This window comes from Syngnathus floridae, chromosome 19 (assembly GCF_059516105.1).
Source record: "Syngnathus floridae isolate MCC-2025c chromosome 19, RoL_Sflo_1.0, whole genome shotgun sequence".
NCBI classification, from domain to species: Eukaryota; Metazoa; Chordata; class Actinopteri; order Syngnathiformes; family Syngnathidae; genus Syngnathus; species Syngnathus floridae.
In genome coordinates, this window is record NC_142431.1 from 6,827,357 (window position 1) to 6,849,805 (window position 22,449).

At 47.3% G+C, this 22,449-nt stretch overlaps 5 protein-coding genes across 7 annotated transcripts; 2 read left to right on the plus strand and 3 right to left on the minus strand.

Moving 5' to 3' along the window:
• Nucleotides 1-105: 105 nt before the first annotated feature.
• On the minus strand, nt 106-11,578 carry tulp4a (TUB like protein 4a). Of its 3 annotated transcripts, none has more exons than XM_088362031.1 (14): nt 11,441-11,578; nt 9,545-10,253; nt 6,390-6,518; nt 6,141-6,302; nt 5,894-6,074; nt 5,633-5,740; nt 5,394-5,560; nt 5,088-5,312; nt 4,793-5,024; nt 4,569-4,713; nt 4,272-4,443; nt 4,095-4,188; nt 814-4,004; nt 106-737 (listed from the first exon to the last, which is right to left on the minus strand). In XM_088362031.1, exons 2-14 carry the CDS (start codon nt 9,794-9,796, stop codon nt 621-623), a joined length of 5,175 nt encoding a protein of 1,724 aa, XP_088218157.1. In that variant the 5' UTR covers nt 9,797-10,253; nt 11,441-11,578; the 3' UTR covers nt 106-620. The 3 variants fall into 3 exon arrangements, with proteins under 3 accessions (XP_088218157.1, XP_088218158.1, XP_088218156.1); XM_088362032.1 differs by having other exon boundaries at nt 4,272-4,416; nt 4,793-5,027; XM_088362030.1 differs by having other exon boundaries at nt 4,793-5,027.
• mrps10 (mitochondrial ribosomal protein S10) lies at nt 11,219-13,184 on the plus strand. Its single transcript, XM_088362033.1, has 7 exons — nt 11,219-11,884; nt 11,980-12,032; nt 12,266-12,329; nt 12,411-12,550; nt 12,690-12,798; nt 12,864-12,953; nt 13,029-13,184. The coding sequence occupies exons 1-7, from the start codon at nt 11,813-11,815 to the stop codon at nt 13,113-13,115; spliced, it is 615 nt and encodes a 204-aa protein (XP_088218159.1). The 5' UTR covers nt 11,219-11,812; the 3' UTR covers nt 13,116-13,184.
• A 100-nt stretch (nt 13,185-13,284) lies between these two features.
• msgn1 (mesogenin 1) lies at nt 13,285-14,574 on the minus strand. Its single transcript, XM_088362034.1, has one exon. The coding sequence runs from the start codon at nt 14,335-14,337 to the stop codon at nt 13,903-13,905; it is 435 nt and encodes a 144-aa protein (XP_088218160.1). The 5' UTR covers nt 14,338-14,574; the 3' UTR covers nt 13,285-13,902.
• A 679-nt stretch (nt 14,575-15,253) lies between these two features.
• On the minus strand, nt 15,254-19,634 carry gen1 (GEN1 structure-specific endonuclease). Its single transcript, XM_088361639.1, has 13 exons — nt 19,332-19,634; nt 18,979-19,171; nt 18,739-18,915; nt 18,553-18,663; nt 18,401-18,474; nt 18,235-18,320; nt 17,875-18,025; nt 17,651-17,687; nt 17,487-17,567; nt 17,233-17,363; nt 17,073-17,134; nt 16,517-16,666; nt 15,254-16,128 (listed from the first exon to the last, which is right to left on the minus strand). Exons 1-13 carry the CDS (start codon nt 19,490-19,492, stop codon nt 15,368-15,370), a joined length of 2,175 nt encoding a protein of 724 aa, XP_088217765.1. The 5' UTR covers nt 19,493-19,634; the 3' UTR covers nt 15,254-15,367.
• A 386-nt stretch (nt 19,635-20,020) lies between these two features.
• Nucleotides 20,021-22,381, plus strand: ppil6 (peptidylprolyl isomerase (cyclophilin)-like 6). The gene is made up of 9 exons (XM_088361629.1): nt 20,021-20,160; nt 20,356-20,435; nt 20,569-20,664; nt 20,838-21,017; nt 21,090-21,152; nt 21,217-21,367; nt 21,454-21,513; nt 21,575-21,710; nt 21,792-22,381. The coding sequence occupies exons 1-9, from the start codon at nt 20,139-20,141 to the stop codon at nt 21,919-21,921; spliced, it is 918 nt and encodes a 305-aa protein (XP_088217755.1). The 5' UTR covers nt 20,021-20,138; the 3' UTR covers nt 21,922-22,381.
• The last annotated feature ends 68 nt before the right edge of the window (nt 22,382-22,449 follow it).

Here is a 22,449-nt window from a genome sequence, read left to right on the forward strand (position 1 = left end):
AAAAAGCAAAAAAAAAAAAATAAGCAATTGCGACGATTTACAATGTACAGTACGCATAACTTAATCCATGTTTCTTCATCCTTCAATGGTATGTGTATTGCAAAAAAAAAAAAAAAAATTCTCCTATTCCAACGCCAGCAGCCACAGGTATAAAATGTGTGAAGTTACAGGAGCAAAAAAAAAAAAAGAAAACAAAAAAAAAAGGAATGACAGAGCGAAAACAAAAGTCCGCCATTTTGCATCACAAGCACCTCCTAAAAGCAAAAGCAGTGTCATCTAGTGGTGAGTGTTGTACAGCAATGGATTTGAGTGGCCAGTAGTACCTAGGTGTGCTCTGGGGGGAAAAAAAATAACAACAATCACCAGAGTGTGGTTTTCAAGTATTACTACTGCTCCATTTGTTTTTAAATAAAATAAAAAATAAAAAACTTTACAGTTTCCTCTCTTGGTTGTCTAAAAGCCTCTAGTCGACTAATTGAAGCAGCGTTTATTTGCATGACGGTTGCCGAAAGGGCAGCCGGCCCAGCAACCGCGACTCAAGTGGCAGCATCGTGTAGTGCAGCGGGATCGGACCTCTCCCCTGACGTCTTCTCTGTGGAGCTCGAGACTGGGGCGCCGTCTCATTTGAGGCGTTGCGTAACGTTGGCCAAAGCCACCGCGAAGGCCTGCACGGCGGAGAAGGGATACTGAAAGTCCAGGATGTAGGCATTGCCGTCGATGCGGCCGAATTGCATCACCTGCAAAAGACAGCAGAGGGCAAATATGTGAGCGTGCCTCGAGCATCTCCTATTACAACGCAGTGAGGTTTCTCACCTGCCTGCCCTCGAGTTCAATCTGAAAATTCTTGGCGGACTCCTGCGTGACGCGACCGCCAAAGTCCAACTGGTAGACCTGCGTGGCTTCATTCCACAGAGGCTGTTTGTTGGCCATGACGTACACGAAGCCCTGGCTGCCCAGCCCTCGGTCCTCCTTCTCATTGGCCTTGCGACACCTCATCTCCTCCAGTTCGCTGGCCGCCCTGAGGTTCCTCTTGGTCTTCCAGCCTTTTTTCCCGCTCTGGCACTGGTTGAGGAGCTCATCCCCGCTGATGAAAAGTTCTGGCTCGCTATCCGAGCTGTCCTGGAACTCGCTGTTGGCGGTGGCCTTGCTCAGCTTCTTGGCCTTTAGCTGCTCCTTTGGTCCTTTCACCTTCTTCTTGTCCCTCCCTCCCAGCCGTGGGCTGGAGATGAGGGCGTTGAAGTCCCCCAGTGCCCTGCCCTCCTTTTTGGACTTGCTCCCTTCAGCCAGTTGCGGCACGTTGGCCTCCTCCGCCCTCCCATCCGCCCTCTTGCGGTTCTTCTTGCTGAACTTGTCCGAGCGAGGTGGCACGGGGCTCTCGGCTAAAGACAGCACTTCCTGGAAACCGTCCCCGGTTTCTGCCATGCCGTCTTGTAGCCCCGCATGGTTCTGCAGTTCCGTGTGTGATGGTGGCGAGGGTGGTGTTGGAGGAGGCGGAGGAGGCGGAGGCAGCGGTGGTGGTGAGAGAGCATTTTTGTCTACCGTCATATGGGAAGCTTTGGGCGGTAGGGGCACAGCAGGACTGGTAGAAGGGGGACACGAGTTGTACGTACCCCAAGGTGTGTGGAGGGCGATGGGGGGAATGGCGAGCCCGGAACCAGGGTACATAGGTGGTAGAGGGCAACAGGCCAGGTTGGTTAGATTGGCGGGGTAACCGGCAGGTAGGACAATGGTGGCATCCTGCTGTGAGAGAGACACGGGGGCGTCCACCTCTTTTGAGGAGGAACAGGGTCTAGGTGACGTGAGCACTGCGGGGTAGGCAGCAACTTGGGGATACTGGAGAGAAATCTGGTAGCCGGCTTGAAAGGACCCGGCGCCGGGGGTGGTGGGCGACCTGGGAGACAACATGTAAGGCAGCCTGGACACGTCCAAGTGCTGAGCTGGGCTGAGAATAAGCGGCGGCGGCTTGTGTGGTAGCGGATGGCTGGCGGAGTTGAGCATGGCACCCCGTTCCTGAGGGACCCACACCTCCTCCGTGGCGGCGGGGTCCCACTGATAGGGAGGCGGGCGTTTAAACAGCAAGCCTGACGCATCATTTCCTCCCAAAGCCAAATGCCTGAGGGACTGATTGAGCGTTTCGTCCTCGGTAAACGCTGAATTAACATAATCGACGCGCTCTCGGCCACTGCTCGCTCCCAGCGCTGTGGGTCCGGGTCCTTCCAGTGAGCTGAGCAGGCTGTAAGAGGACTGCGAGCCCAGAGGGGTGCCGCTGTTGGAGTGTACGATGACTGTGCTGTGCGGCGCACCGTTCCCGGGAGGAAAATCTTGCCTGATGATGGTGCCCCCCGCTATCCCATTGGCGCTGCCCGGAGCCGTGACTCCAACGCTGGACCCGCTGCTACACTGACTGCAGGTGTATAAGGCAGTTTGCACCCTCTGCTGGTAGGAGGCCGCCAGTGCACTGTTATTTTTAGCTTTTGGCGGCAGCGGTCTGGGCGGCTCCATCATTTGGGACACTTTGAGGGTGGCCTCTCGGCTGTTCCTCCTGAGAGTGGCGTGGATGAGACTGCTATCCAGCTTTTGTCCAGGATTCCTGCCGCCACTCTGATTGGCCGGGTCCGGATACGGGGGAGGGTCTCCGCTCGGTATGGAATAGCGAGGTGCAGTAAGTCTGTTGAGTGTGGCGGAGCTGTAGGGCAGCTGGATCTTCTTGCCTTCTGCCGAGGAGGATGAAGAGGAGGTGACTCTGAGGGTGGCGGAGCTTCCCGGCCCTTGCAAGCTGTAGACATTTTGATTGCAGACGAGACGGGTTCGAGGACGACAAACTTCTTCCACATTACCGCTGCTGTCAAAGGTGGTGATTCGCTCGTAGCCTAGCGGTGTGGGGTACTGGCCTTGGTGCTGACTTGGGGGATAAAGTTGGATATCTGCTTTCTTTGCACTCAGATCACCAGGCGGTGGCGTTCCAGAGGAGTTCCCAATTGTTCCCGATAAGGCGTTTGAGGGCACGCCGGAGGCCGACATGGAAGAGGGCGTAGTTCCAGGATAAGGAGGAGGGGGATTCATTTTACTTAGCTCCAGCGGCGCGCTGAACACCACCGTGTCGGCTTCGGCCAGCTGCGGACCCGAACGCGTGGTCTTTATTTTCAGCAGGGTCTCATGTTCACCCGCAGCTCCTCTTTCAACGAGATCAGGTGGGGGGTGAGGGATCTGGATCTGCAGCGCCCCCGTCGGAAGCACTGAGGTCTGTGCTGATGACATGGAGGAAACAGGGATTTGAATGTGAAGCTGCTGCTGCTGCTGCTGCTGCTGCTGCTGCTGCATCTGAAGCATTTGTTGCTGCTGTAGTTTTTGTTGCTGCTGCTGCTGTTGCATCTGTTGGAGCTGCTGCTGAAGCTGCTGCTGTTGTTGCTGAAGTAGTTGTTGATGTTGCTGCTGTTGCTGCAGCATCTGTTGCTGCTGTTGCTGCTGGAGCTGTTGTTGGTGCTGCTGTTGTTGGAGCTGATGTAACTGCTGCTGCTGCTGATGAGACTGCGAGGCTCCGACAGTGAGGCGACTCATGTCAAGCCCTCCAAAGATGACTTGACCAGGACTGGAGTATCTGGTTGGGACCGTGTAGTGGGCTGTAAGCGCGGCGTCTTGGCTTTGGTCGGAAGTAGCAGAAGCAGAAGCAGCAGCTCCAGGAGAAGTGGCCGTGGGGTTGCTTAGAACATCCAGCTGAACATTTTGATTGGCAAGCAGGGACTGGACCAGGCCGATACTCTGGGCGGGGGACATGGCCTGGGCGGGACTGTGGATAGGGGCAATGGGAATGTTGACCGTGCAGGGCGGGTTGTCGTCTGTGCCCCCAGCGGGGCCCGACACGGGCAAGTCGTCTTCGTCCTCACTGAAGACGTTGGGGCTGAAGACGGGCAGGTTGATGTACTCCATGGAGATCTTGCGCACCTCCGGCAGGTAAATTGTCATCTGTCTGGGCTGCAGGTGGAGGAGGCTGGTTTTGTAGATGACTGAGGGGAGACGAGGGGGGAAAAAAATCAGAGGAACATTGTCACGACATCATCCGAGAACGTCTTCACACAATGGCATGGATCGATTACCTGCACCGAGGTTTGTTGGTAGAAATGCAGCGAGGCCCACAATCTTGAATTTTGTTCCCCAAATATTTGATGTGACCTGAGCAAGGTAGTTTTGCTGAAAGAGTTGCATTAAGACACACAAGTCAGAAATGGGTCATCCTTTCAAAGCGCTTGTTGAATACAAAGGTGACGGAGTACCTGAGTGATGTCATCTAAAGGGAATTCTCTCCGCGTTAGACTGGGCGAGCCAATGGAGGGTTTGCGTATGGGTAGACGTGGTGACCTGGAAACTTCCTGGGTGGCGCGAGAGAGTTTAGGCGATTTCCTGGGATCGATGTTGATTCTGTTGGTAAAGGGACAAACTAAGTCTCTACAGAGAAGGTAGCAAATGGGAAAAGGGGGAAAAGATGATTTAAGCATGCAGTAAAGCACATTCCGTTACAACTAATGACGTCAAGCGAAACACGATACACAAAAATAATCATAATTGCGCACCTGGGAAGCTTGGGGGACTTACTGCCCCGGGATATCTTTGGAGACTTCTTGCCGACCCAGTCGTCGCTGAGCTCAATGTCGCTGGAGTCGGAGCAGTTGCAGCTGTCAATCATCGCTGATATCAGGCTGTTGCCATATATTTCATCTGGCAAGAGAGATAGAATTAAAAAAGAAATAGATGGAAGACTAACTAAATTGTCATGTTAATAAGACCCTCCCCTTACCTGTTTTTCCATCCGTCTTGGGATCCATAATGACAAACTCCGGCCGCAATTTACTGATGCGTCGACCTTTTAGGATGGGCACCAGACCGCCTAAGTACTCCAAGTACAAAGTATAGCAGGGACCGCCCACTTCTGGGTTGTCCTCCGTGCGCTTCATTGTACAATGCAGACGCTCATTGCCAGCTGTTGGGTAGCTCACAAAGTCAAGCATTTTGTTGGGGTCCGGAATGGGCTGCTGGGGGGGGAAAGAGGCGGGGTCAGGTTTTGTTGTCAGTATCACGTCATCCGATCTTACCCTGATGGTGGGGATGAAAGCGGAAGTGACGTAGGAGCAGAGACGTGACGGCATGGTGAGCTTAGCCACGTCTTTCTCCTCCTTCACGGCCGTGGCGATGACCTGCTGGCAGAGCAGCTGCAGGTTGGCAACGCGGTGCTCCACTCGCACCACGTAGAGCGCCGGCCCGCAAGCCAGGAAGAGGCGGCTGTCCCGGTGACCCCAGCAAAGCGTGGTGATGGGGCGCTGCCGGGGCAGAAGGAGGAGTTGAGCTCAGCACGTTTCACACAAATATTTGTTGCTCTCCAATTTGTCGCTGTTGATCACCTGTGCTGGCGTTTCCAGTGTGTAGATGTGTTCACCCCGGACATTATAGAACTTGACCATGGCGTTCCTCGTAGGAGAAGTACAAGAGGGGTCGTGAGAGAGGAGAGTCTTCTCCATGCCGGCCACCGACAGAAGGTTCCCCTGCGAGCACCACTGGACGACCACATCTGCAGGGGGAGAGAGTCGGGTCAAGAGATGAACTTTCAGAAGGGGGGGGTTAGGGTTAGGGGGGTGAGTACCTTTCAGGCCGGTGCGGATGAGGGTGGGCGAGAGGTCATCGTAGTTGTTCATCAGGCTAATGTCTCCAGATGTGAAGCTAACTGTGAGCAGAGGTTTGTGGCTGCGCACTGCAACGTGAAGAAAGAAAGAAGAAAGAAAAAAATATTTGCATGAGTCGGGATGAGAAGCTCACAGATGGTGGCACATCTGCTTCCCTGCAGCACGTAAATAAAACACCCGGATAACGGCAAGTCAGCACGACATTGAGTGAGCGAAGCAACCTTGCTGCGGCGGGTAGTCGTCGGAATCTGTGTCGCTCTCGCTGCTGTCCTCCACCAGGAAATTCGGGTAGTTCCACGACATGCTGACGATGCCGTCCGACTCGTGCAGCAGGATGTGGGCTAGCATGCGCCCGTGGCAGTCCATCACGATCACCTGGCCATCGGCGGTGCCAAACAAAACCTGCGCGGTAATGGCAAAAGCATTAGAACACGAGTGTCCTGGGAAATTAGAAGCATGCGTTCCTACCTGCTGGTCGTCAGGCGTCCAAATCCCGCACGTGATCTGACTCTCCAGGTTGATCTCAGATGACCAGTGTCTCTGCCCGCTGACGGACCCCACCAGGACAAAGCCGTCGCGATAGGAGATGAGCGCCTGAGTGCCGTCGTGCGACCACGTGAAATCGCTCACCTGTCGAGCCACACGGGTTTGGAGTTCAAATGCTGACAACGCACCTCTATATCGCAATTCTAGCATTTGTACTCGGTGACCTCTTACCTGAGCTCCGCGGTCGTTGACCAGCTCTACCGACCAGCGGCCCTCGTATTGGATCCAAACAAAGATGCCGCCGTCTGTGTCGCAGGTGGCCAGTTTCTGGAAGGGCTCGTTCCATCGCACCAGGACCACCTTGGAGAGAGACAATGAATGAATGAGTCAGACAGACTGCTTCAAAATGCTCGACACGTGGCGAAACCACCAGTGGTTACATTAGCGCAAAGTAAGTTTAGCATTGAACTCCATCCAGTCTATCCTTACGTGAGCTAACCTCATTTTGAAAAATCCTCAGAGGAGCTGTAATTGTCAGACGCATGACACACAATTGAGGTTTTGTGACAAAAATAAATGGAGCTCAACAGAGGAACAAGACGCTGAGCGGTAAGGACACTAAATGTCACCTCATAGAACACATCGCCATCCCCAAGCGCTTCCCTCCATTTTCTGCATGTGTTTATCTGCCTGTTCTTCTGTAGCGTGACTCAGCCTTTTCCCAGAGGAATAATCCCAAGCGGGCAGCAGCTCTGCTCTCACTCACTCAACCAAGCACGTGGGCTGTACATGCTCCGAGGCACAACACAGGGCACGTTTTAGCCGGGGCTTACACTTTCCGAGTGTGACTCCGACAACCGCTAACGTTTCAGTGGAGACCTTTTGAGTTGCTCTGGTGTCAATCCACCACCTAGGTATTGTTTAATGAGGATAAAGATCGAGAGTGTACGACACTGATTAAGTCTTCGGGGGGTTTGAAGGATTACACTAGACTGATGCAAAAGGGATGATGTGTCACTAACAAGTGAGTTTGAATACATAAAATTGATGACGGGGCATTATATTAATATTGCGCCATTATTATGTCTCATTAAAGATACAGTCTATGGGCTTAACATTAGCTTCTTAACTTCCAACAAAAGGACAAGATGTAAATCAAAAGGGACCAAAAAATATGGCACCACGTGCGCCACATGTCGTGTCCCGCACCATCGTCTGCGTCAGGGTGAGAATAATCTGCGCATGTGAGTGTAAATTTAGCAGGGTGTGGAGATTAGTGCGAGCTGGTCAGGCATCCCACGGGGGAGACAGCTGAGCACCTCGCCAGGAGAGATCGGACGTCACATGGAGACAGACGGGATAAGGAGAGGGGCGGGGCGTGGAGAGATCCAGGCGGGCTGCTAAGCTGACCCCAGCAAGTTAAAGGAAGAGGGCAAATGAAATCAAGGGGTCAGTTTGCAGTCAGCAAAAGTGAAAGGACATTGTGAAGGTTCAGCATCACAGTTGCAGGAGCACGAAGGTCCATGGCAACAATGAACGCTGGCAGGGAGCCCTTTGTGTCAGCCAAAAGAAATTCATAGTCTTGGCTGGTGGACAGAAACTGGGCATTAAAAAAAAAAAAAAAAAAAAAAAGAAAATCAATACCAAAATTATTTTGCCAGTTTTACAACACAAGTGCCCGCTTGGATAAAAGGGGATTAATTTGGATATTTCCAATAAAACCCGATTGTGAGCCGAGCCGATTCTTCATTACTGGAAAAGTGAAGAGCACCTGGCTCAAGAGCAAACTGGGAGAGAGAGTCAGAGGCCGCTGATTTGGACAAGATATTAAATCAGATGCTTGACTCAATAGAAGAGAACTGCTGTGCTGTTAGAAAGAAAAAAAAACCAAAAAAACGGGAGAGTGGAGTTGGAGGAAGGGCAACTGGTACAGGCTTTTTTTTTTTTATGTCAAATGGAAATCCAAAAGAGCCTCCATGCGACGGAAAATCTGGAAAAAAAAATATGCGAGAAGACCTGACACGGCCGTGGAGCTCGTTATGCAACATGTCCTCTCCGTGGCTGGATTAGCGGCAGTAAAGCTGTTCGTATTAAGCGCGGCGCACGGGTCAAGTGGTCAGACAGGTAGAGAGCACAAGAATGATTTAAGGTGCGGGAAAAAAGGCATGAAAGCCTAATTGATTATATTTAACTCCTCATCAAAGTGACAGAATGCTTATTATCATTTCTGTACTTTTTTTTTTCTTTTTTCTTTAACTCTCACTGCCCCCTTTCAGTGACTCATTCCCAGATAAAGCCGCAAAGTAATCCATCAGGCGTGACAGGCACGATGGGTTGATCAATTTTCATGATTACGAGTCAGCGCTCCTCGGGCGTGATCGAGGAACTTCCGAATCAAAAGGCTGCCGGCCACGCAGCGTTGTTTTATGATCGTGTTTGTCGGATGAATCGGCGAGTCACATGCTGATGAAGCTTTCCGACATCCCGCCTACAAAGCCTACGGTATAAACGCAAACCTATTCCGGGTTTACTAATCCCGACTAAAAACGAACGGCATGGTTTGATGCAAATATCGCTTGAGGGTTCTTGACTTGCATGCCAAAATGTGTCAAAGCTAAACTCCTGTCCAATTATCTTGTCATCAATCACGAATAGCCGTACTGTAAGCCATGAATACGAAAAACCAAATGTGTCGGCGCAGTTCCTATTTTTGCTTGAAAGGAAGCGAGCGTACTGCCAGACAAGGCAGCATAAAGCTCCACAATGGCGTTGTCAAACTACTCCTCATATATTCCGCGCTCATTTAGAATGAATAGACGCTGCAAGGAGGCTTGTCAAACGAGGTGTTGATCTATTTTGAATCCCATCCCAGAGGGATTCTTACGTAGTGTTCATAAAAGGCGGATAAAAATAATTCCCATCTTGTGTTTTTCAAGCGCGGCACAACTGACAGGAGGTCAGGAGGCGGCAGTATAAGTTAGCAGTCGCTCATTAAAGTTGACGGAGTGAAAATGGGCAACTTTTCTCTCTGTTGACTGTCAGCCTGGTCGGAAACTAGGTCCAATTTCAGCAGCGCTCCTTTTGAACGGCGTCCCCTTTTAATTATCTCTGACCCTGACTGAAGCGGACTCGAGACATAGGAGAAAGAAGGGGGGCACTCCAAGTCATGGTAGCCTTACTCATCGACGATTGCCTTGAGCAAAGCTCGACCTGGAAAAAAAAATTAAGTCAAACAGCTCATATAGGGACGATTATCGGGTTCTCGCAGAAGCTGCCGATGCCAGCAACCGACACTTACTGATACTGATGCATAAAATATTGAGTAATTAAACTACTATATTGTCACTAAAAAAATGATCAAAATAAAAAAACATGTTCCATTTTACCTCACTGTTGTGCCCTCTGAGGTTGAAGTTGACCCTCTGAGGGGTCGGCCGGTCCCGCCTGCAGTGACTGGATGTAAAAGTGACGCCGACGACGCCTCGGCCGTTCCCAGTGGCCAGCCAGCCCTCCTCGTAGTAGCGTTTCCGGCACACCGGCTTCTCTTTCTCGCTCTTGGGCACGCGGCCTTTCCAGGACAGGCACAGGATGTTGGAGTCGCTGCAGAGTACCGAGCCGTGCTCCACTGAGGCGAACATCCCTGCGGTCGTACCAGGCCAAGCTACCCGTGGAGGCTCGTGCGGGGAGGAGGGTCCTCCTTTCAAGAGTCCTGTGCTGAGGTTAGAGGTTCGATGAATATGAGACAGTGTTGTTGCATAGAGTCCCCGGACATCTGTGAAAACCTCTGCGAGGGTCCAAATAATATCAGAAAAGTCGGAAAATCCGCGTTGGGAAGGCACTTGTCATGACTGAACATCCAGGAAGAAATGCATGTAAACCGCTAATGAGTCCACTCAGCATGTCCTGCGGCTCGCCCTTGATCCCAGCGCTACTTGTGTGTCGCCGCCGACGTGCTGCATCCTCATCATCCGATCCTGGCGGCGCATGTGAGAGGAGGAGGAGGAGGAGCAGGGACTCCTCTCCATCAGCTGTAAGCCCGCAAGAGCTCCGCCCCTCCCGGTAACGTCATAACGCCGGCAAACCTCGGGCATCCCACTGTGGCGAGCCAAAGGAAAAACAGACAAAAAAAAAACGCAGCTCCATTTAGCAAAGCTCATAAATAAACACTGACGTTTGCCGCGTAACCACTCGACTGCTTATGTCAAATATTGATAAGGTGTCCTAAAGTAGCCCTCGTTTCTACTTCAGCACCATCTCAAGTGTTTTTCATAAATGTTTTTACTGCAATTTGGACTTTACTACTGTGTTGCAGAGGATTCTTGATAGACTACAGCTCCATCCAATAGGCAGGTTTACTTATTTTTAAATGGAGTCGTAAACAAATGACCCCTATACATTAGTTATTGAATAAATTTAATATAAGAATTAATAATTAAAGTCACGCTCCATCCGGGTAGCGCTGCAAATAAATATTAATAAACTGGCCTGAATGGCACCCTCATTATCCTTTTATTACTTATGGCACGTTCTAGTTCCATGACTATTCTGCGCGGGGGAAGGATTTATAACGACTTAATGAATAATTGAAAAGACTCGTGTATCATTTTGGGCTCCGCTTTAATTAGCACACGCTGATGGACCGAGGCGCCCCCTTTGCAGCTAAAAGCACATGAGATAAACAAAGTGTGAATAATAATTGCGTGGTAAATAAAATGGTAAATCATTTGCATTGGTAAAAAAAAAAAAAAAAAAAAAAAAAAAGCATCCTTTCTATTCAATAATAATCATATGAGAGCCGAGCGGCCCAGACCATAGCGTCGTAGAATAATATCACGGTGCGGAACAATACAATGTCGTTAAAATGATGCTAGGTTGAGGTAACTCCTTGTCAGATCTGTGCATCAAAACATGTCGCCATTAGACAAAAGCCCTCATCCACGTTTTTCCTTTCTGATTTTCTTTAAATAGTGCTGGCGCGACAGATACACATGCTTGTTAACCTTTTATTGTCATCATTGAAAAAAATGGGGGGGAAAGAGGCGGCTAACCATCCCGCTAACCTTAGCTGATCCAGAAGCAGCCAAGGCGGCGATCAGGGGCTGTCCATCCGCCGCTGGCACTGCTCGCTATCTGTTAGCGTGACAAGTCGACTAGCGTTATTCTGTATTTTTTTAAGACCGAGCCGCCTAGCTGATTTGCATAATTGCGCGAGTATAATTTCTTGCAAACTGTAGGGTATATTGTGAGTCAAAGGGTACCCAGCAATAAAGTGTGAAGCATACCTCGGCTGTTGTCGCTGCTCCCTGCTTGGTCTGTGTGAGCCGAACCGGAGCTCTGTAGGAACTGGCAACAGGGCCCCGACAACTGGGTCACGTGACGGTCACATGACGCTCGCTTGTCACGTTCAAGCCTCGTTTGAATCAACGACGTCGTCAAAGCACGAATAACAAAGCACTTTCAAAATGTCGTTCATGTGGTCATGTAAATACTTTTGATTTGCAAATATTTGAGTGTTTCTCCCATAGGTGTCAGAATGAGGTTTTACGCGTACGGTATTGGGTAATTGCTTCTGTTGGTGTAATGTACCTTCCAGATCACGCGAGGGCAGCAGTGCAATACGTTTTGCTTCCGATTTCCCACACGACTCTGAAAACATGGCCGCTTCCGTGGCTTTCCGAGGAGAATTTTGCTCCTTGGCAAGGATACTAGGCGGAATATCACATTCGGTAATCTTTTTTTTTTTTTTTACACATTTGGTGTAATGGTGTAATTTGGTGATCGTTTAAAACCTAGCGTCTGTTAATATGCGCATGCTTTTCAGGCACCGCAAATTCAGGGTCATTGTGCAGGACACCAGAAATGGCCCACGATTCGGTATGTAGCATTGTTCTAAAAAAATAACTTAATCGACTATTAGTCAGTTTTTTGTGGCTCTATTCATGCCAGCTATGTTTAGTGAGTGACATGCAGATCAGTGAAATGCTCTGCGATGTACACAACTTATTTTCCATTAATGCATTTACTATGAATAAGCATTGTGGTACATGTGAGGATCCATTTGGTTTGCCACACACCTTTTACATTTTTTTGCATTCAAATCTTTGCAGGTGTCCCCTCCATCTGAGCCAATCCTTCCACACAACCAGATTATTTTCATCAACAGCCTCCCCCGTGAGTTGTATCACAACCCACCAACCTTTGAAACATCTAATTCATTTACCCAGGAAGTCATTCTAACGCTTCACCTTTCAGATCACCGTGACAGAAGAGCCCGACACACTTTTCAAGAAAGTTACTGTGCTGGTGAAAGGCCACGACAGGGCAGTTTTGGACAGCTATGAGTATTTTGCCACTATGGCGGCCAAAGAGCTTGGCGTCACCATTGGGAAAGTGTGAGTCATGGCAATATCTATGCAGACTTCACAAAGTTGTTGTAGCAAAAATGGCATTCTGCAAATATAATACAAATAAAAACAACACTGCCATGCTGTCCAAGGTCTAATTCTGTTTTCTTCCCTTCCTCTTTCACAGTTTTGAACCTCCTAAAGACATGGAGAGGTTGACACTGCTCAAGTCTGTCCACATCTTCAAGAAACACAGGGTTCAGTATGAGATGAGGACACATTACCGCTGCATTGAGGTGAGAGTGTGATTACTGGATGTGGGATGGTATTTAACACTTTATAACTTGGACTTTGTTTGTAGTTGTCTCATTTAACAGGCTCCACAGCTCGGGTGTATCTAGAATACATCCAGAGGAACCTTCCGGAAAGTGTAGCCATGCAGGTGACCAAGGTGAGTTGGGCTCTTGCTTTATGCTTGGATCATTGATGTGTTCACAAGCCTCATAATGATGCTTTTTGTTACCAGACTGCAATAGAGAAAATTCCAGAACACATCCAGGAGCCCATGTGGAAGGACGAGCTCACAGAGGGAGGCCAGAAGCTCAGTCAATAATTGTACACCTGAACCATTGTGTGTGTGTCTGTCTTATTTTATAATAAAGTAAAAGGGTTCTGCAAATTACATCTCAATTCATCAAGTTGCTTTTTATTAAAACTCAATATATGGGATTATTTATTCTGCAAAGACACCACTAAAAATGTGAGACCAGCATACAGTGCTTTGCAACATTTATTAAAATATTAATTTACTATTTAATACATATGCACATGCATTTACAGTGCACATATGTACATTTTTAATGGGGGAAGTTGCCCCTGCCACTCTGCCTCGTCGTTGGCCATTCTGAATTTTGAAATTGGCTGGCAGCGGTGACTAAACAGACGCGCCCACCTTTAATGTGATGGGACGCTGCGCTTCCTGTTTCGGGTGGTCGGACAATATGAGTAGATGGTCTGTTTGATGGTTGAACCAATTGTATCTCTCCAAACAAGCGTTCAAGTTCACCAATTTAACATGCGCGTTCGCCGGAGAACATTATTAAACGAAATGAATAAATAATAAAAAAATAAGACACGAATGGTGTTTATTTTTCAGCAAGACAAATGCATGACTATTGTCCTCAACCTACATTTCTCTAATGTGTCAACAATTAATTGTTGAGTTTACAATTGTAAACTCGTATACAAAACATAAGTGCCCTCAAAACAATATTTACATCCAGAAAAGGGCAAAGGCACGAGATGAATTCAAACACGCTTGTTGACATGTTTATATTAAAAAAAAAAAAAGTCCAAAAATAAGCATGACGTCTACGCGTGGTTGCGTAAAATGGTGACTTTTACGCATGGCTCAGAATGTCCGAGAGCTTGTTGATGTACTCGATAGTGTACTTGAGGGTTTGTATTTTGGTCAGAGGCTGGCCCCTCTTGGTGTAATCCGGCGGCAGGTACTCCCGGAGCTGGTGCAGAGCCTCGGCCAGACTCCTCATCCTCATCTTCTCCCTCTCGCTCGCTTTTACGCGCCTCTTGGTGGACAGCTTAGCCTTGCCATGCGCCTTAGAGCCGGTGCAGGGACCTCGCCGTGGAGACCCGGAGACGAGCTCCCGGTGGCCTCCATAGTAGAACATCTCCGGCGAGGAGCACACGGAGTCCACAGAGGAGAAGGAATTGGACTCTGGAGAGGAGCCCGAGGAGTGGAGCTGTTCGCCGATGTTCCAGTCCTGTAGGATTTGGGACGTTGCAGCACTGAGGTCCATGTTGAGGAAAATCAGCATTCAGAGATGATGACAGCAAACGAGCTTCTCTGAGGAGATGACGTTTTTATACGCGGGCGCATCTCCGGAGGTTTATGGGTTCACAGCTGAGGCGGAAAAAACGAGTTCAAAGCGAAGCACAAGTGGCAAAATGCGACCTTTGCAGAGGACGTCGTTCGTTCTCACCGAGATGCGAATAAGGCTAAATAGGCGGATAATGCGACAGAAAGACAAATAATTAGATTCCCTTTGTGGGAAATGAGCCTTTAAAGTCTGCACGACGACAATTATCAGTTTGATGTGATCTCCCTAATGAAGGGGCGGGCCCACGCTGGACCCCTAGAACGCTTGTAGACCAAAGTCTTGCAGGTCCAAGCTGTGCTTGTGCTCGAATTAAAATGATAGACAATGAATTAATTAAGCATAATGCAAAAAAAGAAAAAAAATCCAGTAAAAGTATCATTCAAATTTTCAATTGTACTTAAATAATTTGAAACGTTTTCATTAAGCATTTAAACAGCAACAGTTCAATTAAAAATGTGATATTTCGTCAAATAATCTAAAATGATGGTATTGAACGTATTTACACACATGCTAATCAATTCAAACGACAGCAGGCCTTCAAGTGTTTATTTCTGTCCACGATCCATTTCTTCCAAGCACTTAAGGTGTTTTAAGCTTTTATTAGGACAAAGGATACATACAAATAAGGGGACGGGTGGACACAAGCAGCTGAGGAGAAGTTTATTTGGGCATGAGGATGCAGCTGTCACCAAGCTCATGCCAGACCTTTTCATGTCTGAAAAGGTGTGTAAGGCCTCACTCATGAATCCTGATGAAGGGGACCAACAGCAGAAGGCTGTAAAACCAACAGCTCGTAGTTTTCTAAAGGAGCGTGTGTGTTTAAATGGCACTTTTTACACATACACACTGAGTGTTTATTTTTCCAATTGCGCTTTATTTGAAGTCAAGGTTTGAAGCCAGAAAGCTGACGACTGCGAGGTCGGACATGATGAATTCTTACTGCATTTATTAAAAAATGTCCAGCTTCTTACTTAAGGAACTTGAGCCTGAGTCTCTCTGCCAGCGGCAAAGGGCTGTCCCCGCAAACGACCGAATCGTCACTATCTAACACAATGATGGGGGACGCCGGGGCGGGAGGGAACACGTCATTGATATCGGCCTGGATTTTGCTTGGTGCTCTTGTGACATAATCTCCACTTTGCAGACTTTGCTCGCTCTTGATGGTTCTGCGAGGCAGCCGGTTCTCCTCATCGCTATCCTCGCTGGATGAACAAACACTCACGCACACGCTCTTCTTGATTTTGTTCACCGGACATGGCTGCGAGTGGCACCTCTGCACTTTTGTGGATGCTGATCTGACAAATTTGTACGGGCGAGGAGGTTTTTTGTCCACCTTTGGAATGACTTCACATGTTTTTTTGATACCACTGCCGTCTTTATGAGGGGATTTTAAAATTGGTACAAGGAGGCTTAGTTGATTGGAGAATCTATTTGGGCACTCTGGAGCCGCTTGAGGCGGCGGGGTGGCCGTGAAGGACAACGCGTCCCAGTCAATGTCGCTAAGATGGAGCGCGTCGATGGCGGCTGCTGAGGAATCTGCCTGAGAGCTGTTCTCAGTGAGTTGTTGATGCTGTTTATGGCTCACGGGCGTTTCCGAAAGCAACGTTTGCGGCGAGGTTGGAAGGGCCTTTTCTGGAGGGGCGTTCTGAAGGGTCATCTGTGCTAGGAGCTCCGAAACACCATCGGGATTTTCGGCCATCTTCTCCTTTTTACTCTTTGGTTTCCGCTCTGAAAGACACACCAACAAATTTTGTAAACATGTATTATGTCCATTCCCACCTGCTAGGCAAATAAATAGCCTTTTTTTTAATTTTTTTTTTACTTGTTTGTGTTACGGCGCAAGGTGAAGCACAACCCCGATAGACCCGGCAACACCTCACGGCTCTATCTGAGTCTTTGATGTGCGCCGGCCAAGCTGTCAAACTAACATGTTCGGGTGTCGGAGCAGCCGTAACGGCCTCGCTTGCAAAAACAAGCCAAGGCTCCGTGTGCCTTTGATCGGCATGGGAAGAACTTGGCACGTCTGGGTACGGAGGAGGTGGGTGGGGCTCGGGGGCCATATGAAATCCATGGCGGGATTTCAAGCAATATCAGGAAGCTTGCAGTGTTGTCTTACTTTTGGTCTTGTTCTCTTCAGCCAATGCTTTGTCTCTCAGGTAGTTCTCCACCACCTCCGGGAAGGCTGCACGGAAGAGGTTCTCCTCCTCCACCGACCTCACCTCACGCTGATCCTCGGTGGGCCGATCCACAGGAAACACGTAATGATCTGGAGTGTGGGCACCAGGAAAGAACAATTTCTTTCAATGCCTTTTCAAAGAAGTGTTTTTTGCAAGTCTTTTTATTCATATTACTTATTAATATTAATAATTATATTCATAAAAAAATAATAGATTGTAAAAATGACATGATCTTATTTTGCTCACATTCTCAAGTTGAAATAATAAGAGTCGAGCTTGTTAGTGAGCTAGACTTGCATTTGACAGATTGCCCAGCACGGGGAGGAAGCCACTTTAGCACTTAGCGGCCATTGCGAGCGATCTGCCACCTCTGAAGCGCACCTCACAGTCAGTCACTAACAGCCCCCCCCCCCCCCCCCCCCCACACACACACACCCCAACCTCACCTCTGCTCCACTCAGGCCGAGTGGATCTTTTGCGTGTGTTTAAACTTGCCTGGTGTGCTCCAGATGACTTCGAAGCAGGAAACTGAATTCCTCACGCGTTGTTTAAAGATCCTTTTTATAGGACATGGGGGGTGGGGGTGGGGAAGGATTGGAAAATTTAAAATCCACATAACAAAAAAGCATTGAAATATTCTTAAAAAAATTAGGACCTGATGGGTTTGATTTGCGATGACATCATCCAGCCACACTTTCTGTTCATCAGCTCTGTATAGGTCATCAGAACTAAAACCTTCTCACTCGTGTAGTGCTTTGGCCACTCCATCTTGTCAAGAGCAAATTTCTATGGGAAGATGAAAATAAACACACTTTCATGAGAACAAGAACCAAATGATGAAAACAAAAAAAAAAATCCCCAAAAGATTTAAATCACAAATGAATAAAAAATGGAGACATAATGAATCACCTGCATTGAGAGCATATTCGGCTGCCTCCTTTTGAAGTTTTCAACAGGCTTGTCCTTGGTTAGCAGAAACTCGTTGATAATCTAGGGTGGAAATTAAAATTCAAGAGGCGTTCTAACACACCAATTCAACTGTTTGGAAATAAAATCAAAAGCAACAGTTGGACCTCTGTAAACGGGAACTGTGGACTCGCCAGTGTTTTCCTGAAACGACAAATGCAAGGGAACAATATTAATACTGAAAGAACAAAGTGCCTCAGAGTGTCCCCAATATTTTATTTTAAATTATTCATATATGTATTATTTTATTTTATTGCCCCCATGATGATAGTGAACATTATATGTCCCTGAAATTGCTGTCCAACCTGTCGTTATTGCAACCGCTACATACTTTTTGATATTTGCCTCAAGGGACTTGGCCTGGCGGGCCCGTTCTAAGCGATGCCAATCACATGGACACTGGTAGTCAAAATCTTGAGGTTGACAGAATTGCTGACTGTCGCAAAGCACACAGCCGCTGCGTTCGTGACCTTTGGTTGAGCCTAAAAAAAACACACACACAAAGATGAATACATGGTCAACAATGAATTACTTGACAATTATTCATGATGTGATTTTCTTTAGCTTGGGAAGCCTCCAGGAGAGACTTGTATTTAACTTTTTTTTTTTTTTTTTTTTACTTTGAATACACATATTAGGGACGTCCAGAGACTCTTATCTGGTCTGCAATCGGAGGTGCAAGCTCACTCACCTGGATGTCGACATATGTGGCAGTGGGGAAGCTTCTTCACGACTGCCTGAGACAGGCACCCCGCATCGTCCTTCCACCGCATGAACCTGAGCGAATCAGCACATGGGACATCATCGCACCACTCTGTTGCCTTCATAGTGGCGCTTGTTTTTTTTTAAAATTCCACCTCTGCAGAAGCGTTTGGCCTTTGATGGTCTGGATCAGCTTGAGAGCTTGTTCTTTACCGACACCTTGGACTCCCTATGGGCGCGTCAAAAGACGTGCGTTAACAGAAGAAAAGAAGGTGCGTGTGGTTTGTTGAGGAAGGGTGATACATACCTTGGGAATGTAATCACATCCAAGGAGGATTGCCAGACCGACAAGATTCTCCCTCGACAGGCATAGCTCTGCATGGACACGGGAAGTCTTGTAGCAGTCCACCTGGGGGTCCTAGAAGGGAATTTTCTTTTCTTTTTTTTTTTTATCTCAGTCATTACTCTCAAGAGATCTCATAGACAAACATACCTTGGAGTTCATATTGAAGTTTCTGTAGACGGTTCGTGCTCCGTACAAGAACACATCTCCATCATTGGTGATGCAACCATCCACAAGACCACATGAGTCCAGGTATGCACACATGGCTTCCGCCTCCCCTGCGGCAACCACCCATGGCATTCCCAGGTAGTCAAGCATCTCTGCACACTGCAAAGCACATTATGCATACACAATGACAATAAAGTTCAATAATAATGTAAGCAAACAAACCTCTCTAAGGACTGCATTAAAGCGCCCTCTGCTGGTGGAAGTTGAGGATTTAGACCCTTTTTGGTTCCCTCCATATCGATTTGCAGTCCTCTGGCTCATGGTCACTGCTTTCAGTTTAGGGGCCTGCCCTTCCATGACGAACACCAGCTTCACCCCCATAAGAATGAGGGACGACACCCGGAAAAATAAATTCCTGTGTATTATCGTGGTAAATTTAGTTATCTGCATATAGAGTAATAAACAACTTGAGACAATGTACGAACAAGTGTGCACGCACGCTGTGTGCAAAATTAAGCAATCACATTTAAACTCATGAATATTAGAAAAACAACTATACTCATCGACAGTATTACCTTAAATGGGGCTTCGCAACTCTGCCCATCATTGCTTGGACGTGCTGGGCCTCGCAAACCCACAAACTGAGGTCCACCGCCAGCCTCTTACCGGACAAACTGTACAGCGGTACCGACTCTCTCACGGGCTCGACAATAGACCACAAGTCATGTACACCCATTGCCACATAAATATGTACTTTATATGTGGTGAATGAGTGGGAAATTTGCAGCGATGTGATACATAAGACAACAATAACGCGGTCGTTGTTTTTCAAACTGGGCGCCTCTAAGGCTCCGGTCCAATTCGTGACAACCCGAACATGACACGTTCCTTGTTGGCAGCTAGCCTGACAATTTTTCGAAAAATATTTTTAATTACTAAATACAGTCATATATATTTGTGTGTCACTTCAGATGTTAAAACATATGTAATGGTTCAATCTAACGGTAAGATAAAGATAGGATAGGATGGATAGTGGTAGGAGATGATAAGCCTAGGCTACTCCTTTTCGAACAGTGATAGATATTGTCTGTTTTGTTGTTGTTTGTTTTTTATTGGTTTTATTTTTTAAATCATTTTCGAAATAAAGATTCATTCATTCATTCAAGATTACTGTGTTGTGAATTTGATAACTAGAAATCGCTTGCACGAAGTTGAACGTGGCCATTGTCGCATTAATATGACGTCATATTGTGCGCCCTCAAGAGTTTGTTGTCATGGAAACCCGGGTGTTGTTTACAGACCAATGCCATGTTTTCGGTGGATAAATTGGATTTAAGTACTCCATGAACTCCATAATTCAGACGTCTTGACTCTCATCTAAAATGTCTGCTTTACTTACGACCGGTGAGTAAAACCTGTCACGAGTGTTATTTTTACTTTGTTATTTTCTAGCTTTTGCTGACTTTTCAGTGTATTCCAATCACTCGGAGCACACCAACTTCACTTTTGCATGTATGCAATTAATATTATGCATTATTTCAATGAAACACATGACATAAACATAGATAAAATATAAGTAGAATCCGTTTTATTTTTCAGACTCGGAACCAAAGTTGCACATCAAAATAGTGGGCTTGATTAAAGAGCTACATTTTCACATTGCTAAGGCCGTCACTGAGGTGAGTAGCAGGGTGCAGAGGTTCGGACTGTTCCACGGTGTACTCCACTTCTTGCCCAAAATCAGGAAAAAAATGTTTGGATGGATGAATATTGTTGCCTGAATTTGGGCTTTTTCTCCTTTTGATCAAACAGGGACTAAAACAGAAGTTTCCTCGTGAATTTGTGGAACCAGAAATTATTCCATTACTTGAATTGGACTGGCATGCATTTCTGGACAACCAGAAGAAGGTACATTTATAAGATAAGGGATGGTAATGTAATTTAACATATCCTTAACAACCTGTACAACAAAATTGCTCCTGTCTTGATTCTTAATTGTGTAGCTCATTGCCGTGATGAATCCAAGTCAACTTTTTGCCTTTAACAGAAAAATGTAAGCATTTTCACTTGTGTGACTAAAGGAAATGCGTGGCGAAATGTGGCAATACTCCAGCGGCGTCATGTGCTTTTTGGACGGCCAGTTCATCGGGGACGATGAGGCTCTCGTTGCTTGGGCCAAGGACCAGTGGGCCTTTACGTGCGACCGACCGGAACCTTCGTGCGTGGACAAATACTACCTGAAACATCTCTCCGCAACTAAGGCAAGTCAGACATAGCTGGGTAGGCTTTGTTTTGGGGATGTGGTTAAAAATAAACTCATGTTTCCGATTCAGCACAGGTTTGTTTACATGGACATCGAGATTGGAGGAGAGCCAGTGGGGAGATTGTTGTTTGAGGTAAATTAAGGCCGAACCAGTTGCGATTGAAAATGGATGAATGGACGTCATCTCTGTCGCGCAGCTCTTCTCCGACGTGTGTCCAAAGACGTCGTGGAACTTTGAAGCTCTGTGCACAGGGGAGTCACTCAGCCAGTCGAGCGGCGGCTATCCGCTCTGCTACAAGGGCTCCCTGTTTCATCGGGTGGTGCCCAACGGCTGGGTGCAAGGCGGAGGTGCGCCGCTGTTATTTGAAAAATCCACTTAAAGTCAAATAATTAATTCATAATGATAGTGTTGCATTTTTATGCTATCTTTGCAGATATTACTCCAGAAAGGAGAGGAAATGGAGGCGAGTCCATCTATGGACCAACATTTGACGGTACAGCGGCGAGCGGCCCAATGACGCCGGCAGGTTTACTTAACTTTATATCTCCGTTCAGACGAGAGCTTTGCTCTTTCTCACACCAAGCGAGGCACGCTAGGGATGGCCAACAAGGGTCCCCACAGCAATGGCTCTCAGTTCTACATCACCTTGCAACAAACGCGGTGGATGGACTTGACGTATGTTGCATTTGGGTTAGTAGTCACCACCAAGCATTCAGTGATTCATTCTTAAACCCTTGCGTATTCTGATTGAATTAATCATGCTTGTCACAGTCAAGTGGTGGAGGGTGTCGATGTCCTCAAGAAGATAGAAGAAGCCCCGACCACCAACCAAAGGCCCAAGACGGAATGTTCGGTTGTAAATTGTGGTGTATTTAAACTCGAAAATGATTGTGTAACATAGCATTTTACATCACTGTTGATATCTTACAATGTTAACCGTGTGTCTCATTATAATGCATTGTTATTTCTATACATTATAAATCAGTATTGTTCTTATAATGCAATTTAGGCATATCTGTGAGGAACCAGGATGTCCTGGTTTAAGTCCAACCCAGATCTTCAGAAGTGAGGCAGACTTGCTAACCACAGGTGTCAAACTGTGCTCCTCCAAGGTCGAACTGTCAAGCTGGGTGACAAAAATGTCCCAAGCCAGACTTTTGCGGTCACACCTTCTGTCTCTGATAGGTTGCGTTTTTTTTTTTTTTTTTTTTAATGTGGTGTGGTTGCTGCAACCTCTCCCTTTAGTTGGTTGAAAATGAATATTTCAGAATTGCAAATATATCTTTTGTGACAATTTTGTTTGGTTTGATGGCATGACATTTGTTTTCTACTGTAAAATAAACGTGCCTGTACTCAAAACATGTTGGAAAACAGTACAGCTGCAGTCGTTGACGTAGCACTATTCGGCCTCCTCCCCCCATCGGTCCCT

What these genes read in the sequence shown, in the direction of transcription:
- tulp4a (XM_088362030.1), bottom strand. Translation starts at nt 9,796, where the DNA reads ATGTTCGCCTCAGTGGAGCACGGCTCGGTACTCTGCAGCGACTCCAAC. An exon ending in AAGTCCCCCAAGCTTCCCAG is followed by an intron (nt 4,444 to 4,568) that starts GTGCGCAATTAT and finishes CCTTCTCTGTAG; the next exon opens with AGACTTAGTTTGTCCCTTTA. An exon ending in ACCAACAAACCTCGGTGCAG is followed by an intron (nt 4,005 to 4,094) that starts GTAATCGATCCA and finishes GTCTCCCCTCAG; the next exon opens with TCATCTACAAAACCAGCCTC.
- mrps10 (XM_088362033.1), top strand. Translation starts at nt 11,813, where the DNA reads ATGGCCGCTTCCGTGGCTTTCCGAGGAGAATTTTGCTCCTTGGCAAGG. An exon ending in GGCGTCACCATTGGGAAAGT is followed by an intron (nt 12,551 to 12,689) that starts GTGAGTCATGGC and finishes CCTCTTTCACAG; the next exon opens with TTTTGAACCTCCTAAAGACA. An exon ending in TAGCCATGCAGGTGACCAAG is followed by an intron (nt 12,954 to 13,028) that starts GTGAGTTGGGCT and finishes TTTTGTTACCAG; the next exon opens with ACTGCAATAGAGAAAATTCC.
- msgn1 (XM_088362034.1), bottom strand. Translation starts at nt 14,337, where the DNA reads ATGCTGATTTTCCTCAACATGGACCTCAGTGCTGCAACGTCCCAAATC.
- gen1 (XM_088361639.1), bottom strand. Translation starts at nt 19,492, where the DNA reads ATGGGTGTACATGACTTGTGGTCTATTGTCGAGCCCGTGAGAGAGTCG. An exon ending in ACTTCAATATGAACTCCAAG is followed by an intron (nt 18,664 to 18,738) that starts GTATGTTTGTCT and finishes ATTCCCTTCTAG; the next exon opens with GACCCCCAGGTGGACTGCTA. An exon ending in CCACATATGTCGACATCCAG is followed by an intron (nt 18,026 to 18,234) that starts GTGAGTGAGCTT and finishes TGTTTTTTTTAG; the next exon opens with GCTCAACCAAAGGTCACGAA.
- ppil6 (XM_088361629.1), top strand. Translation starts at nt 20,139, where the DNA reads ATGTCTGCTTTACTTACGACCG. An exon ending in TTGCTAAGGCCGTCACTGAG is followed by an intron (nt 20,436 to 20,568) that starts GTGAGTAGCAGG and finishes TTGATCAAACAG; the next exon opens with GGACTAAAACAGAAGTTTCC. An exon ending in AACATCTCTCCGCAACTAAG is followed by an intron (nt 21,018 to 21,089) that starts GCAAGTCAGACA and finishes TTTCCGATTCAG; the next exon opens with CACAGGTTTGTTTACATGGA.